Below are 16,023 nucleotides of genomic sequence, written 5' to 3' on the forward strand. Positions count from 1 at the left end.
CATAAAACCAGGTCTCCCCAAAACACACACACACACACACAGAAGGGAGGGGAGGCGTTATTTAAAGCGAGCCTACCCACAATGCACCGGGCTCTTTTATCCCAGCAGTGAAAGGATGAGGCCAGATGAATGACAAAAGCGAGAGAATGGGAATCTGGGTTGGGCTCGGCTTGGAAGATGAGGAGAAAGGAGGGTGTGTGTGTGTGTGTGTGTGGGGGGGGGGGGGGGGGGGGGGGGCTCCACTAACTTTACTATGGGAAATTCAGACACCGGCACTGAAAGTTTGGAGTTTAATGATTTCTTTACTGGCTTGTACACAAACGTACAAAAATAATACAGCACTCATGTCCACATGACGTCACGTCATCATCACAGTGTTACAAACATCCAAAAAAAACCAACACAAACAAAAAAAAAAGGAAAAAAGAAACACATCAGCCGTTTCCTTTTGCTTGAAATAAAGCAAAACAATTGGAAACCAAAAAACAAGTCTTTTTCTTCACACATGGACACCAATCAGGCGGCCGGCTGGTGACGTCATAAATGTTATGACCCTGCGAAGCCAAACAACCACACAAGCGTGCAATTTCTTGTTTTTCAATATCACCTTACAATGATCTTACCATCAAATGTATTATTCCCCTTTTTTAAAAAAAAAAAACAGGAAGACAGCACTTCAGAAAAGAAAGTGCCCCAAGTTTCATCATCATCAGACATATACATTTACAGATATCAACACTACTAGTCAAAAGTTTGGAGACACTTTCTCATTGAATAGAATGACAAAGTGTCTCCAAACTTTTGACTGCTAGCGTATGTATATGTATACAAACCACACGCACAACTTTGCAGGGGTAGAAAAAAAAATTCCCTTCCCCAACAAAGTGACACACACATTTATCACCTGGAGCGTGTACTTATTCATACAATAGTATTTTTTGCTGTTTGATTTTTTTTTTCTATCCAGAAAAAAAGTTCTTTTTAAATGTTGACACATTAAAAAAAGAAGAAGAAGCCCAAAACAACAACAGTCATCAGTGCAATATTTCAACTAAAATAATAATAATAATAATAATAGAAACATCAAGTTTACGACAAAGCGATGCATATTTCATGTGTTGCCTGATGCCAATCCAAATCGCTTCAGTTGACTGTGAAGTGTTTTTTTAGGAACACAAAATACAAGCAGCATTGATACAAATGTTAGGGTGCCACGACTTTTTTTAATGCAGCAGGATTTTTTTCCTCCAATAGCCAGGTGTGAGTGTTTCTTTTTTTTTTATTACTTTTTTTTTTTTTAAATCAGTAGTATTATAGCAACTATTCCAAAGCCTTGGCTCCTGCAGTTACCCCATACGAACACTAGAGGCGCTCAAGGCTCCACTTATTTGTGCAATTCAAAACTCCCTGCATTTAGAAGCCATATTTGCTGTTGTTGTCTTCCCCACTTCGGCAATAATAAGAAGAATAATTAAAAAAGGCACACTGATGCTTAGCTTGTCTCAACTGGTTTGGTTGTAGTGTGTGTGGAATAAAACTGTCTCAGCTGAGGATGTAGTGTGTGTGGAATAAAACTGTCTCAGCTGAGGATGCAGGGTTTTTTTTGGGGGGGGGGGGCAGGAATGCATCTTTGTGAGCAAAAAAAAATCTGGCATAAAAGCACAACATGAGAATACTTAAAAAGTCGAGGTAGCTGGCAAAAGGCAACCGATCCTGATGGGAGGGATGTAGAGGGAGAGGTGGGGGGCACAAACAAGAGGGGACACCTCCACAAGGGACAGTGAAGCAGCTTGAAACACCATCTTCTTTTCTTTAAAATGTACCTTCATAAATACAACAAATGGGGGGGAGGGCGGACCCCAGCCTGCTTTCACAGTGAGGATGTTAACAGAATACTGAAAATGTTTACAAAGTCAATTCCCATCTTTTGTTTTTGTTGAAAGCGGTCACACTAGGCTTGGATGGCAAGTTCAGCATCTCTCAAACAGCAACAGAAATAAAGCTATGGTGTGTGTGTGTGCGTGTGTGTGTGCGTGTGTGTGCGTGGAGTACTTCACCATCATGACGAGGTGTTATATTTTGTCTTCCCTTTCAAATATTCCAGCATCAAGTGCCCTGTTTCACTTTAAATATAAGTTACTTAAATAACTTTTGACGTGAGTAATGATGGATGATTGGGGGGTGGGCTGGGGACGGGTAAGGGGGGGTGTAAGACATTCAAGAGGAAAGCTTTTAGTACCAACAAAAACCTAAAAGTGTGTTTTATTTCAAGATGTGTGACGTTTGGTTCCCCAAATTGTTGTTGTGTTTTGGCACAAATGAGATCAAATTTTTGTTGCTTTTTTTGTTTTTTTACCTGACAGCAGGGAGCCTAACATCACCGTCCCCCAGAGGAGTACTTGGCCTTGGTGATGAGGTACAGCACAATGTCCTGGTGGCCCCCGAAGGCGGCGATGTGCAAGGCGCTCCAGCCCTCCCGGTTGGCGAGCCGGATGTCGGCGCCGAACTTAACCAGCAGCTTGACGAGCTCCAGGTTGCCGTCGATGACGGACTGGTGCAGCGCCGTCTGCCCCTCCGGCCCGAAGGAGTTGACGTTGAACTCGCAGTTCGTCATGTTCTGCAGCAGCGAGTGCAGCTCCTTGGTGTTGCCCTTCTTCACCGCCTCCTGGAACACCCTCTGCGGGGCCGAGCATGTGGACACGTCCGCCTGGCTCATGGCTGCCGGGAGGACGAGGAGTGGCGGAGGCGGAGGGGGGGCGGTGGTAATCCTGCCTGGGAAGCCCTCGGAGCGCTCCACGCTTCTTTGTATATCCCCAAAAAAAGGAGTGAAAAGACGGATCCTCCGACTCCAAACTCTCCCCCCTGCGCACCTGGATGATGGGGATGGAGACACCTCCCGGCTTGCTGCTCCGACCTCCTTCCTAAATGTGAACGATCATGTGGTGTCTCCTCTGTGGGGACACACAAAAAGTCCATTGGGAACAACATTCCACCACATAAGCACACACTTTTACGCACCTTTACGCGCACTCCTTCAAAGTGTTTTAGGGGCTTACCTGTGTCAGATGGACGGGCCCGGATAGCATAAAGAAAACATGAAAAGTAAAAAAAAAAAAAAATAGAAATCCACCACCGTGTGCTCCCCGGGTTGTGTGTCCTCCTCTCCGTGCGCTCTGAGCTGCTTGGCTGGTGGCTGCGCTCGCGGGGAATATTTTACGCGTCCTTTATTTGCATGACAATACCTTCCAAAAAAAGAGAAACAAATGTGGAGGAATGGGCGGAAACCCAGCGAGGTTATAGGCTGCTGCCGCCGCTTCTGAAAGGAGGGGAGGAGGGACGGATGGAAGGGAGGAGGGATCAGGGCCTCTGCTAGGGCGTGGTCTTCTAAAAAAAAAAAAAAAAAGGGGGGGGGGCACCTAATAGTTTGAGTTATATTAAAGCACAGAAATATTGGATATGTTTATTCTATTGGTGTAAAACTGCATATGAATCATAGGAATGTATTATTACTTTTATTGTCATAGATGGACTACGGCAGTGATGTCCAAACTTTTTCCATCGAGGGCCGCATGCAGGGGCCACTTTTGATATTTTTTCAATATTTTTAAAATATATTTATATATTTTTTTTAATTTATTTTGAAAAAGGTTAAAAAACACAATTTTAAAATAATTTTTATTTTAAAAAAAATACAGGTTATATATTTCTCCATAGGATTCAATTTTTGTCATGAATTTTGTCTCATTTTTGTCTCAGTTTTTGTAAACAGTCTCGGTTTTTGGACAGCAGGGATGTCCAAACTTTTTCCACTGAGGGGCCACATGCGGGGGGCCATGGTGATATTATTTTTTAAATATATTTTTTTTAGATTTTGCAAATATATATATATATATATATATATATATATATAGTGTTACATTTTTATTTTAAACACTCTTTTAAAATATTTTTGTATTTCTTATTTTTAAATATATATAACTTCCATAGGATTCCAGTTTGTCATAAATTTTGCCTCACTTTTTGTAAACTGTTTGGATTTTCGTACAGGGGTGTCCAAACTTTTTCCATTGAGGCCCGCATACTGAAAATCCAAGGATGCGTGGGCCATTTTATTATTATTAGTTTTTAGTATCAACATTTCAGCTTCCTCTCTTTACATTTTGCCTTTTTGCTTTATTTTTGGTCATTTTTGCTGGCTTCTTTGTTTTAATTTTATTTTGACAATGTGCCACGGGCCAATAAAAAACAAGCTGCGGGCCGCTAACGCCCCCCGTGCCACCCTTTGGACACCAAGGGTACAATATTGCACGTAACAAACTAGTCTGTTTACCCTGTACTCTATCGTGCTGCAGAATGGAGTTCCCAAACCAAGCACCCTAATTGCTGACATTTCTTTATGGGGTGCAACTGCTAAATAACCCGACATGGGGCCAAAGAAAGTTGCGAGTGGCATCAATTTGATAAAGAAGGTGAGAAACACTACTGAACTCCATCTTGCCAGGATGTACGGGAGATCCGACTCAACAATTAGTTCCATCCATTCCCCATTTATAATTATTCCACAGTTTTCTACATGTAAAATTGTAATTGTTCTCTATAAAATGTATTTTTTGTTCATACTTTGGGGTGTCTAGAATGGATTAATTGGATTTACATGATTGTTGTTTAATTTTCTCCCTACAAATGTGCTGCGTATCAATAAAAAACAAGCCGCACTTGCAACACTCGTGCACAACAGTATGCTGAGAGATGTTTCTAATATTCTGGTTACCTTCTCCATGTATGGTAAACTACTAGAAACACCTCTAAGTATGGTATAGTGTATTTCTATCGAGCAATCCATCATAATACAATAAATAATTACATTAAAAAAGGTCTGGCTAAATGTATCTGTCTATTAAACGAAAAAGGAGGGGTTAGAATAATATGAATAAAAACGTTTATGTACGTTTAAAAGGATGCCGCTGTCTAGTATTCCCACAAAATGATGACGTGTTTAGGTGCTGTTGTATGCTAGCCTCTTTACTTGTTCTAACCACAAAAACGTCCAAGCTAACGTCGTATTTTTTAACTAATATAGTCAGTGGTTTAACGCTACATAATGAATGTCTTCGTTGTGGTTTTAACATGTGCATACGCAGGTTCCGTAACCTTACGTGTGCGCGCAAACGGTGTGACAAATGCTCACGCGAATGCAACCCGGAAGTATAGTTTTTCCGCGCAATTAAAGATGAGCCGTTTAGGTGCTGTTTGTATACTAGTAAGATTGCATTTTCCACTGACAAAAACATCCAACTCCCTTAAGTAATATCCTCACATTCAATATTTCCATTCAATGATTTAACGCCATAAAACGTTTTAAAACGTGTAGTTATTGGGGGCTTAAGCCTGCGTAGCCTAACGTGTGTGAGTTCTTTATGCGAAGCAAACGGTGCCCCACAAAAGCAGCCCGGAAGTGTGTGGTCTCCTTAACGACAACAAGAACAGGAGGAGATTTAGAGGCCGCTTCTTAAATCATAAAGTGCGGATATATTGCAGTTGTTTTGGAATGGCGAGACTGTGTGGGACTTGACATAACAAAAGGCCCCGCACTACTTCCTCTTTTGCCAGTGAAAAGAGGTGACGCTGTGCGCCGATTGACACGCCGCGAGATCGCCCCCACCACCACCGTGGGAACCCGGCGCCGAAGCTCCTGGGTGTGTGTGTAAGAGAGAGAGAGAGAGAGAGAGAGAGAGAGCGAGAGAGAGGTGGTGAGAGAATATTGCTGAAGTGCAACAAACGTATGGAGTGGCGTCGAAGGAGGAAATGAGCGCAAACCGCACAAGGTGTATGTGGGCCGTTTGCTCCGTTTGGTTTCGCATGACTAGTTTTGTTCCCACAGTCGCCTTAACTGCACATTTGGCGCACATTTGCGGCTCAACGTCTCAAGCTAATTTTACCTACTTCCGAAACCACTCATAAAAAGCACACAGAGGATTTATTCTCATAACCGCTATAGGTAAGCATGTGTTCACATGTTGTCTGGTACTACTAAAAAAAAAGTTTGGTTAGCATTCATACTTGTATTTTAGTCAGTGATCATATGCAGCATATTCTCCAGCCTGCTAGCCCCTAGTGCCAGCCTGACAACCAGGATAAAAGCTACACTGTGACCCTTACATTATCATTCATTAGTGGTGAGTAGCTATACTTTTTATGTGTTCAATCGTGTCGTGAGTGAACAACGGCAATTGAAAAGAGAGAGGGGAGCGTTGGGAAGCAAAATAATTACAACAGTCACTTTTATTTCAAATGTTGATTCAAAATTAGAGGACAACATCAACGTCAAGCTAGCAGAAGGGTTGGTTGGGGCCTGGTACTGGGCTGGACTACATTAATAAAGTTGTAAGTGAACTAAAATAAAGCCAAATTATCACGAGGAAGTGAAATAACATTGTGAGAATACAAAAAAAAAAGTTATATTTTTGCAAGAAGTCGTTATGAAAAGGCCCTGGTATGATGATCATAAACGTATAGATTGCAACATTGCATTTTGAATATTTAGAGTTAGCATCCATTAAGATAAGAGTTGAAATATTCACAATTAGGTCCAAATTTGGAGCGATAAAAAGGTGTAATTGTACAAACATGTATGGTAAATATATTACGTGTAATAAGCAGAAATATTTACCTCACAAAATTACACTTTTTTCCCCTCATTCTTAGAATTAATTCCAACATTCAGTGGAATTTAGAACAGCAGAGAGCATTTTTGATGTTTTGTTGGAAAGTTTCATGTTTTAATGTTAAGATTTAGATTGGAATCCTGTGGCTGAAGTAACGACCTACGTCACCTAAATACATTAAGTATAAATTAAGTAAATAAAAGTCCAATATTTTGAAAAAAGGTCATATTTTACAAGAACATCTTTCTCATGAAGCATTCCAAATGTACGTTTGAAAACGAGAGGTGGTTTTTTTTTATTTCTTGATACATAGTCAAAATTGAAGTAAAGTCGTATTTTTTAATAAAGAAGCTCAAATCCGAGAATGTGTGAGTATGATTTTTGCACATAACTTTCCCAATTCTCTCTCATAAAAGGCACGTCAAAAACAAAAAATGTTGCGACTTAGCATGAGTCGGAGAATGGAGTCAAAATGTTTGGAAGTCGTAATTTTGCCACAAGGTCAAGTCAAATTATCACAAAAAACAGGCGTAGCATTAAAAAAAAAGTATACTTTAGCGGGAAAAGCCAACATATGAAAAAGAAAGTCCCAATATTGAGAGCATTGAAATATACCACCTGATGTTTCAACTTTGTTTGCGTGATATTAGGACGTTCTTCAGCACCAGGGGCGTCCAAAGTCCGGCTCCTGACTTAAAAGAACATTTTTTTATTGGTGCTCGGCACATTGTAAAAATACGATTAAATTAAAAATTTGAAAAAAAACACAGCAAAAATGGAAATTAGGAGTAGTAATTTTACAAGAATAAAATCAAAATATTACGAGAGAAAGTCATACTTTTACGAGAATAACATCGTAATATTATGAGGAAAAAATAATTGTAGTAGCATAAAGTTCAAATATTATAGAAAAACAGGACTACTGTGCCTTTTAAAGTCGTAATATTATGAGAAACAAAACAACGAATAAAGCAAAATTAGGTTGCGGAAAAAGTTATAATATGGGAATAAAGTCAAAATATTATGCCCATACAATCATAATTACGAGAAGAAAAATGAAATAGTTGGAAAGTTTAAAAGAATAACAGCAGAAATGGAAAAAGAAAAAAAAACTTATTTTTGAAAAGTCGTACATATGCGTTACAAAACAAAATAAAGTTGTAGTTTGTTGAAAAAAAAATTATAATACGGAAATAAAGTAAAAAAAAATAATTTTTTAGAAAGGTTCTTCAAGAAGAAAGTTGAAATATTTGAAAAATGAAAAAAACATCAGTAAAAATGGGGGAAAAAAGAGAGACGTTGATACTAATAATGGGCTTTTTCACCTACAGTTGATCACAAAGCAGAGCGACACGTTTTTCTTGAAATATACAGTATATAACGTCACATGTGTTTAAGTGGCGCTTCCATCCTTTCATTTTTCACTTTGGCCCTCGCGGGGAAAAATTTGCTGAGGTTTCAAAGTGTGGATGTGATTCATCATTTAGGTGCGCGTGCAGGTGTTTGCAGGCTGACTTACTGTCTGTTTGTTCCCACAGCTGCAAAAAGGTGGGAGAAACAAAGCTCTGACTCATTCCGACCAATGCGGCGAGATCTTTTTATGTCGCGTGTTCAGAAACAGATGTGTGTTGGGGTTTTTTCTGCCGTCGTCGCTGACCTGCGAGAGCGCCACGCTTTGTAGTTGGAATGCGGCTCATGGGTTGTGTGTCACTGGGATTTGGATCTACATGCGTTTATGTGTGTGTTTTTCACTCTCTCTCTCTCTCTCTCTCTCTCTCTCTCTTTCGCTCTCTCTCGATGAGCGGTGTTGAAGTTGCGTTAAATCAAGAACATCTGTCCGTGATCAAAACTTTGGCTTGAGTGCGTCTGGGCACTTAGGAAACAGACCACAGGAGCAAAATGTTTCGGCATTTCTTGCGCTTAATTGTTTGAAATAATTCTCTGGGAGGCGACCAAAGCCAGAGAAACAATACAGTTGGAAGACGGATTGGTTATTATCACCATTATTGGAGCAATTAAAGAAGAAGTAAACTTTTAGAATGGTCACGCATACTGTAGTGTAAATGAGTTGTATTTGTGGAGCTCTATCTCCATCCTATCGCATTGTGTTGATAAACAAGACATGCTCCCCCCCCCCCCCCAGTGCATGAACAAAGAGCCCGGAGTGGAGGTGACGTGTTGTAAACGCAGCGCCGGACGGCCGATCGGTGCACAAGGCCGAGCTTTGGCGCCGGGACAGACAGTAGGAGGTCCCGGGAGAGGGTGTGCATTCAGGAAAACTCGTAGAGGAAAATGCACGTAAAAATGTCCAGTTATAAAAAAAAAAAAAAATCTCATTGACAATGCTCGCATTCCTGCTGGAAAAGTGTGTGTGTGTAGTAAGAGAGAGAGAGAGAGAGAGAGAGAGAGGCGGTGACGTGGTACCGGGGAGGGAGGGCCTTCTGCATCCAATTCATTCCGGACACCACGTGTCCTCGGAGCGTGGGAAAGAGGCGAGCTTTTCTTCCCAGCAAAGAAAGAGCAAGGATCAAATAACATGGCGTCGCAGCAGCGATGCTGCTCAGTCAGTGGAGGAGCGGCAGAGCGGCCGCAGAGGCAGAGAGGTTTCACTATCAGGACACAAACTTGAAAAAGTCAGCAAGAGGCTGCGGTTCACTTTAGAGGCATGGAAAGGCGTGGATGAAGGCTGCGACCACCCGGACCAAGCTCGTCCACATAAAGAAGTGCCTTTTTCGGAGCTATAGGGTGTCAACTATCTGCACCATAATTGGAAAAACATGATTCAGATTTGCTTTTAGTAGAAAAAGGGCAGAAGAAAATAGGCCCTTTACAGAAAAGTGGTTACAGTATAGGAATGGCATGGTACTTTAGTATGATTGGGTACTAGGGATGAATGAAAGCTCTCATTTGGGTCCTAAACTACAAAAAAAAAAGTCTGGGAAGCCATGATCATTAGCCTAAACCTTGGAATCACAACGTTATTAGTTGGGAAATGCAGTAGAATTAAAACTAAAAAGAACATAATTTTGTCTTGTGACTGTGTGGAAATTAATTTACTGATTCTCCATAGCAATACTGAACAGCACCAATCAAAGTTTAGCCCAAGAAAGATCAAGAAAGTCCCAATTATTTGGTGTAATTCAAGTCGTAAATCACTGCCCCAAAGCAAGTCAGAAGTACTTAGTTATTTGGTCTTTCGGCTTTGGTCCTTGGTCCCAAGAAATTTCCTTAAAAAGTCTGAAGTCATTTGTTTCGAGTGTCAAGCAAATCCACTCAAAAAGACATAAAAACACATTCAATACATTAAAAAAACGGACCGCAAATCCTTCATGCTTCCAGACTCCAGGAAGTCCAAAGTCAGATGGACTAAATATCTGGCATGTCCTCATGTCAACTGGTCAAGTCTCAAGAAAGTCCCAATGACTTGGTCTAAATCACGTCCCAAAAACACCGCCCCAAAGCAAATCAGAAGAATTCAGTGATTTGGTCTTTAGTCTCCAGAAAGTCCTCGGTCCCAAGAAATTGCCTCAAAAAGTCATTTGTTGTGAGTGTCGAGCAAATCCAAAGTCTCAAAAAGACATCACATTCAATACTTTAGAAAATGCACACCAAATCCTTCATGCTTTAAGACTCAGGAAAGTACAAAGTCAGCTGGACTAAGGCTGAATTCCCAATTCTACTCCTTACCCCTCGTCTTACCCCCTAACCCTAGGTTTTGCGCATTCATGAGAATCAAGTGGTGTCCCAATTCTCCTTAAACCGAGGGGTAAGTGCTAAGGGGTATATACACCTTGAAAACGAGTATGGTAGCCGACCACACTTGAAACAAAGGGGAGGGCGCAGCTACAACACCTGCTGAGAAGACGGAAGTGCGAAGACGGAAAGAAACACATACTTGTAAGTAATTACGCATAATTACATTTCACAGTAACGTCACTCTTGTTTTATTATATAGTCAATCATTTGCTACTCCGCGTAAATATTTGCCATGTTTTCAATTGTTGGTTTTCGCTAGCTATAACTAGCCGGCTCGCACCGCTGTCTAACTGCACTGCAATCTACTGCATTTCATAAATGGTTAGACAATGACTTGATAGAGATAGCGACCACATTAGCCTGTTTATTCAAAGTTGTATTTTAAAATCGCTCGCTAGCGAGGGGAATCTACATTACTGAACTGGCCGAGAGAGTGCCATGTTTGTGTTCGACTAAAGCGCCCCCTTTGTCGGCCACGGTGTGTGGCTTCCCCGCTCCAGAACATACAGTGACGTTGGGGTTTCCTAATGTAATCATTCATATAACGCAGCACACTGTAGTGAAGTCTGTTTGCTGTGAATTATAGCCACCGTATTCCACCAACAATTGTCTTGGTGAGATATGTTTGTTGTATTCACCATACAGTATGCATGGTCAGGAAGTGAGCTAAATAGAAGATGTAAACAGCATAGCCATATGCGGACAGCACACCACATTATCAAATAACTTTTGGAATTTATCCTTGTCCCATCAATTTTTTTTTTACCATCACTCTATATTTGTTTTTGGCATGCTATTACTATACTATACTAGTACTATTATTACTGTATTTCCAATGAGTTAATAGTTGTAGCCCATCAATCGTGCATACTGTATGTGTCATTCCTGCAGGAGATGCTGAGCCAAGTGAAGTCAGCCCCCTGCTACACCACACAGCACTTCAGTTCCATTCAAAAGCTGCAGTCCCAGTGTGGAAAAGACAAATACAACAAAATGCAATTCTGGACTTTCTTACAAAACAATTAGAGGGAGATGAGGAGAGCGAGGCCAAAACAAGGTTTTTAAACCTTGAAATGATGCTTGATAATGTTTATACATTTGTTGATAAAGTTTGTTGTATCGTTATCACTATATCTCATCTATATTTGAAACATTTCTAATTTTAAAAATTTCACAGTGCTGTTTGTAGGCTGTTATTTATTAGAGTTGTTTGGTGTTGTGCAATAAACGTCACAGTTTGTAAAAATGTGTGCCTTTTATTGAAAAAAAGGTGTCTTTAGGTTGACTATATAACATTGAAGTAATGTAGAAATGTATGCACCTTACTTTATGGAAGGAAACATGTATGATGAACATGTATTATGTCACAGCCAGCAAGATGTGAAGGGTGGTGTAATGAGAATCAAGTGGTGTCCCATTTCTTAGTGGCTTCTTCCCCTTGGCCCTTGGTTTTAAGGGGTAAAATGAAAGGGAAGGGCTAAGAGGTAGAATTGGGATTCAGCCTAAATCTCTGATATGTCCTCATGTCAACATGGTCAAGTCTCAAGAAAGTCCCAATTACTTGTACTCAATCACGTCCCAAATCACTGCACCACAGCAAATCAGAAGTATTCAGTGGTTTGGTCTTTAGTCTCCAGAAAGTCCACGGTCACCAGAATTGTCTCAAAAAGTCTGAAGTCATTTGTTCCGGGTGTCAAGCAAGTCGAAGGTCATCTGGACTAAATATCTGGATGTCCGTAGGTCATTTTTAAAAAACAAAAATTCTCAAGAAAGTCCCAATTATTTGGTGTTTTTCAGGTCCTAAGTTGCTGACTCAAAGGTAGTCCGAATTAGTTAGTGATTTGGTCTTTAGGCTCCAGATAGCCTCAATTCCTTAGTCCCAAAAAATTGCCCCAGGCCTAGAAATTCTGAAGTCTTCTCATGTGTCGAGTTCAAAAGTCCAAGTAGCGCAAGTCCTAAAAAAGACATAAAAACACAGACACGTTAAAACTGCATCAGGAATCCAAAGTCCAGGCGTCTTATGGACCTAATATCCGGCATGTCATCAGTCAATTATTTGTATCTGAATAAATTCTGAATAATGTGGTATAATTCAGGTCCCAAATGCCTGTCCCAAAGCAAGTTCAAAGTTTTTGGCCCGGTTATAAGTCTTCAGGTAGTAAGTAAGTCCTCAAAAAAGTCCAAAGTCCTCTTGGTGCAAGTCTCAAACATAATGCATTACCATGTCTCAAGAAAGTCCCAGGTTATTTGGCATACATCCCAAACGAGGCCAAGGTTTTGATCCAAGTTTCAAGTCTTTTTGTTTTAAGAGGTCCACAGCTATTTGGTCCTACTCCAGGCAAAGAATCATTTCAAGTGTTCCACAAATGTCCTATCTTGGGCAAGTCCTTGGGTCAGTCCACTCATCAGGTAATCCAAGTCTTTAGTTCAGACAAGTAGAAGCTACTAGATATCAGGTATTACCGTGACCCAGAAAGCGACACAATAAGCGTCTGAAGACCAGTTCTTGAATAGTGTACTGATCCCACAATCCCAGCCACCATTGTCAGCAGTGTTAAGAACATGTCAGATTCGTTGTTAAGATCAATGTTCAATCCCCCCTCACCCTCACCCCCGAAAGTCCTGACAGATAACTTGTATTGTGCATGGTGTAACATTACATCCCCCGACAAAAGCCACAATTCTGAGGTTGAAAATTACGCAATTTGTAACATGGAGTCAAGTGACATTTCAATGGAAAGTTGGCAGACGCAGAAAAAAGTTGTTTTTGATTCCCAACATTGACATCAGTGATGAACTGCCCAGGGAAACCACTGTGGCTTTTTACATCACAAAATCATACTGTGGACATCTGCCAAGCGTTAAGACTAGTTGGACTTTACAAGTGTAAGAAACCAATGTGGAGCTCTTAAAACCTTCAAGGTAAAGCCCGTGCAGGATTTGGGAGGAGAGGAAACGAGACCGGAGACGAAATGTGAGGGAATTTGGTGGGCATGTGTTGGCTTATGCTTTGCTTTCATGTTACACCTGCGCAGCTTTCTGGATCAGCTTTTTGTTTTTTTGGATTCAGAGCACAGCAGAAGGTCATTCACAACTTTATAGGAAAAGCATAACTTTATTAACATAGATTTTACTTTACTGTTCTGCTTTATCACTGCCTTTGCGCAGCTTGTCAAATAAAAGACAATTTAAAAAATGATACTGACAAAACACTTGTAGTTGGATGGTGTCTTTCACTGGGTAATTAAATTACAGTTAACTAAAATCAGTTTGAAGGAAGGTTATGATGTCGTCATAACATGTCATAACAATATAACCCTATGATGAACTAATAACGGTGGTCACATCCGTTACCGGTTCATTCTGTCACGTGCAATACCTCCTCGAACATGGACAGAACCCGTCCAAAATGGGAGCCCTCCCAGAACACCTTGCCGCATCGGGTGCACACGTAGTAGTGCGGCACCCTGGGCACCAGGGTGGGCGGCACGGTGTGCAGCTGTATGGGCGCCCCTCCAGGAAAGCTCAGCGTGACCGGGTCCAGCTCGGACAGGGAGGCCCAGTGACACTGAGGGGCGTACCTGGGGAGTTCCAGGCTGTCATCGAGCGGCTCGTCCTCTGGCGATGTGGGGGAAGCGTCGTTCTCTTGCAGAAATCCTACAAAGACAATAATAACATCATAAACATCAAAATGCACATGGATGAAGCCTTTTACCGCGTTACTATGCCAACTTTGTTTTGTATGTGACTGACCTTTCTGTTTTAGCATCCTGATCATGTCTTGTCTGGGCAGGGCCACATATTGGTCACTGTTGCAAGCCTGCGCAAGCGAAAACAGCCGAAATGGTCAAGCAATAGAACAACATTTACAGCAACACCAATCCATGAAAGACTTTGCTATTTGGTTGAATTCAGTATTCATCTTACTGAACGTCGTACGAGTGGGAAGTGGAAAAATACAACTGGCTGCTTTTTCTTTGGCTTTTATGTTGCTTTTTTTGGCAGCATCACCACTGGGTGTTAAGAAGAATGTGAGAAACAAAGGAATAATAATCAGAGTTGCATGATAAATATCGGGCCGATATGAGGAATTATGATGTCATACCGATAAAACACTCCGCAAACACTTCACGAAGAGAGAAAAAAATGCAGACCCTCAACACACCAAACCTCACCATCCGCTCGAAACGCCACAGCGGGTCCGTTCCCATTTGCCAAGACACCGGCCCCAGTTGGGCAAAAAAACACTATGAGCTACAGTTTGTGGTTCTGGGTCGCCGCTATTTTATGTTTTGTTAATTGTAGTCATGTTATGATATTTAGTAATGGAAGTGGAGCCACCCAACCAAGTTTTATTGTTATTGCGTGCAATGACAATAAACATCCAGCCGTCTCAGGGGTGTCCAAACTTTTTCCAACTAGGGCCACATACTGAAAAATCAGAAGATGTGGGGGCCACTTTTACATTTAAAAAAAAACAAAAACAATCTATGTAGCTATGCTGAGACGTTTTTTTTTTAAATCTTAAAAAAAAACAGTCTGCATCTCAGTTTTGTGTTATCAAATAAAAACTTTTTTTTACAAATATTTCATCTTTTTTTTCTAGTATTTTTTTCTCATAATAATATGATTTTATTTTCATATTTTGATTTATTATAACTTTTTCCCCAACTTAATTTCCACAAATTGCAATTTTTTCTTTGTTTCTCATTTTACAAATTTTTTCCTTCAATTTTTCAATTTTATGAAATTTTTTCTCTCAACATTATGACATTATTCTTTTAAAATTACTGCTTTTTTAATTTTTACTGTTTTTTTTGTAGTTTTTATTTTGAGAAGGTGCTGAGGGCCAATAAAAAAAAAACAACCGCGGGCCGTAGATGGCCCCGGGGGGCCGCTCCTTTGGACAACCTTATCTGTCTGGAGAAATCTACAGGTACAGTTTGTCAAATCAGCTTTTTTGAACTGTTCTTACCTCCAGGTCTGCAAAGGCTACAGTTCAATCAAAATTTTAAAACTAATAGATATAAAAACTCGGTTATCAGTATCGGTCTTGAGAAGCAGGAAGTTCTCGGCGTCGGTATTAGCTTGAAAAAAAATCATTGTGCACAGCGTAACTTCTTTTTACACTTTCAAATGTATTGTTATTGGTCTTTTTTTCTCGATGGGGGAGGGGTTTGCATTGAGGTTTATTGTAGGACAATTGCTTTAATTGTAGCATGTACACACATCACAACTTCCAAACAGTGTTTTATTGCTTTTATGTTTTACTATTACCAGTGGTTCACTTATTTTTACACTTGAATGGCAGTTAAGAATGTTAAAATGTGAGTTAAAACATTATTAGCTGTACAGTCAGTACAATGAGGAAAATTGATGTTGTTTAAATGATACATTTATAGGCCCAGTTCTGTCATGTAGACTTTCAAACCCAGGGTTTTATTGCTTATATGTTCAAATGTGATATGAAACACCTCTACAGTTATTAAGGGATGTGTGATGGAGACAGTTTGACTCAGGAACAGATTATTGCTATTTCCTATATGGGGGGAAATTTGTATTGTACAGTATGTATTGTATTGAAGTTTAACGGTACATTCAT

At 40.4% G+C, this 16,023-nt stretch overlaps 2 protein-coding genes across 7 annotated transcripts in view; both read right to left on the reverse strand.

The window, feature by feature from the left end:
* Positions 1 to 261: 261 nt before the first annotated feature.
* On the reverse strand, positions 262 to 2,716 carry nrarpa (NOTCH regulated ankyrin repeat protein a). The gene has a single exon (XM_054756240.1). The coding sequence runs from the start codon at positions 2,714 to 2,716 to the stop codon at positions 2,378 to 2,380; it is 339 nt and encodes a 112-aa protein (XP_054612215.1). The 3' UTR covers positions 262 to 2,377.
* A 90-nt stretch (positions 2,717 to 2,806) lies between these two features.
* The window catches only part of exd3 (exonuclease 3'-5' domain containing 3), an 86,307-nt gene continuing 73,090 nt past the window's right edge, over positions 2,807 to 16,023 (reverse strand). For 2 of the 6 annotated variants that reach the window (XM_054756237.1, XM_054756235.1), the window contains 2 exons: positions 14,175 to 14,241; positions 3,393 to 14,078 (listed from right to left, as the gene is read on the reverse strand). In XM_054756237.1, the coding sequence (XP_054612212.1) occupies positions 13,780 to 14,078; positions 14,175 to 14,241 (366 nt within the window). In that variant the 3' untranslated portion in view covers positions 3,393 to 13,779. The other 4 variants (XM_054756236.1, XR_008566457.1, XR_008566458.1 and 1 more) reach the window with 4 other exon arrangements.

The sequence above is a fragment of the Dunckerocampus dactyliophorus genome, chromosome 17 (genome assembly GCF_027744805.1).
Source record: "Dunckerocampus dactyliophorus isolate RoL2022-P2 chromosome 17, RoL_Ddac_1.1, whole genome shotgun sequence".
In the NCBI taxonomy this organism is placed as follows: Eukaryota; Metazoa; Chordata; class Actinopteri; order Syngnathiformes; family Syngnathidae; genus Dunckerocampus; species Dunckerocampus dactyliophorus.

Bases quoted from the DNA above. Each gene is read 5' to 3' on its own strand.
- nrarpa (XM_054756240.1), bottom strand. From the start codon at position 2,716: ATGAGCCAGGCGGACGTGTCCACATGCTCGGCCCCGCAGAGGGTGTTC.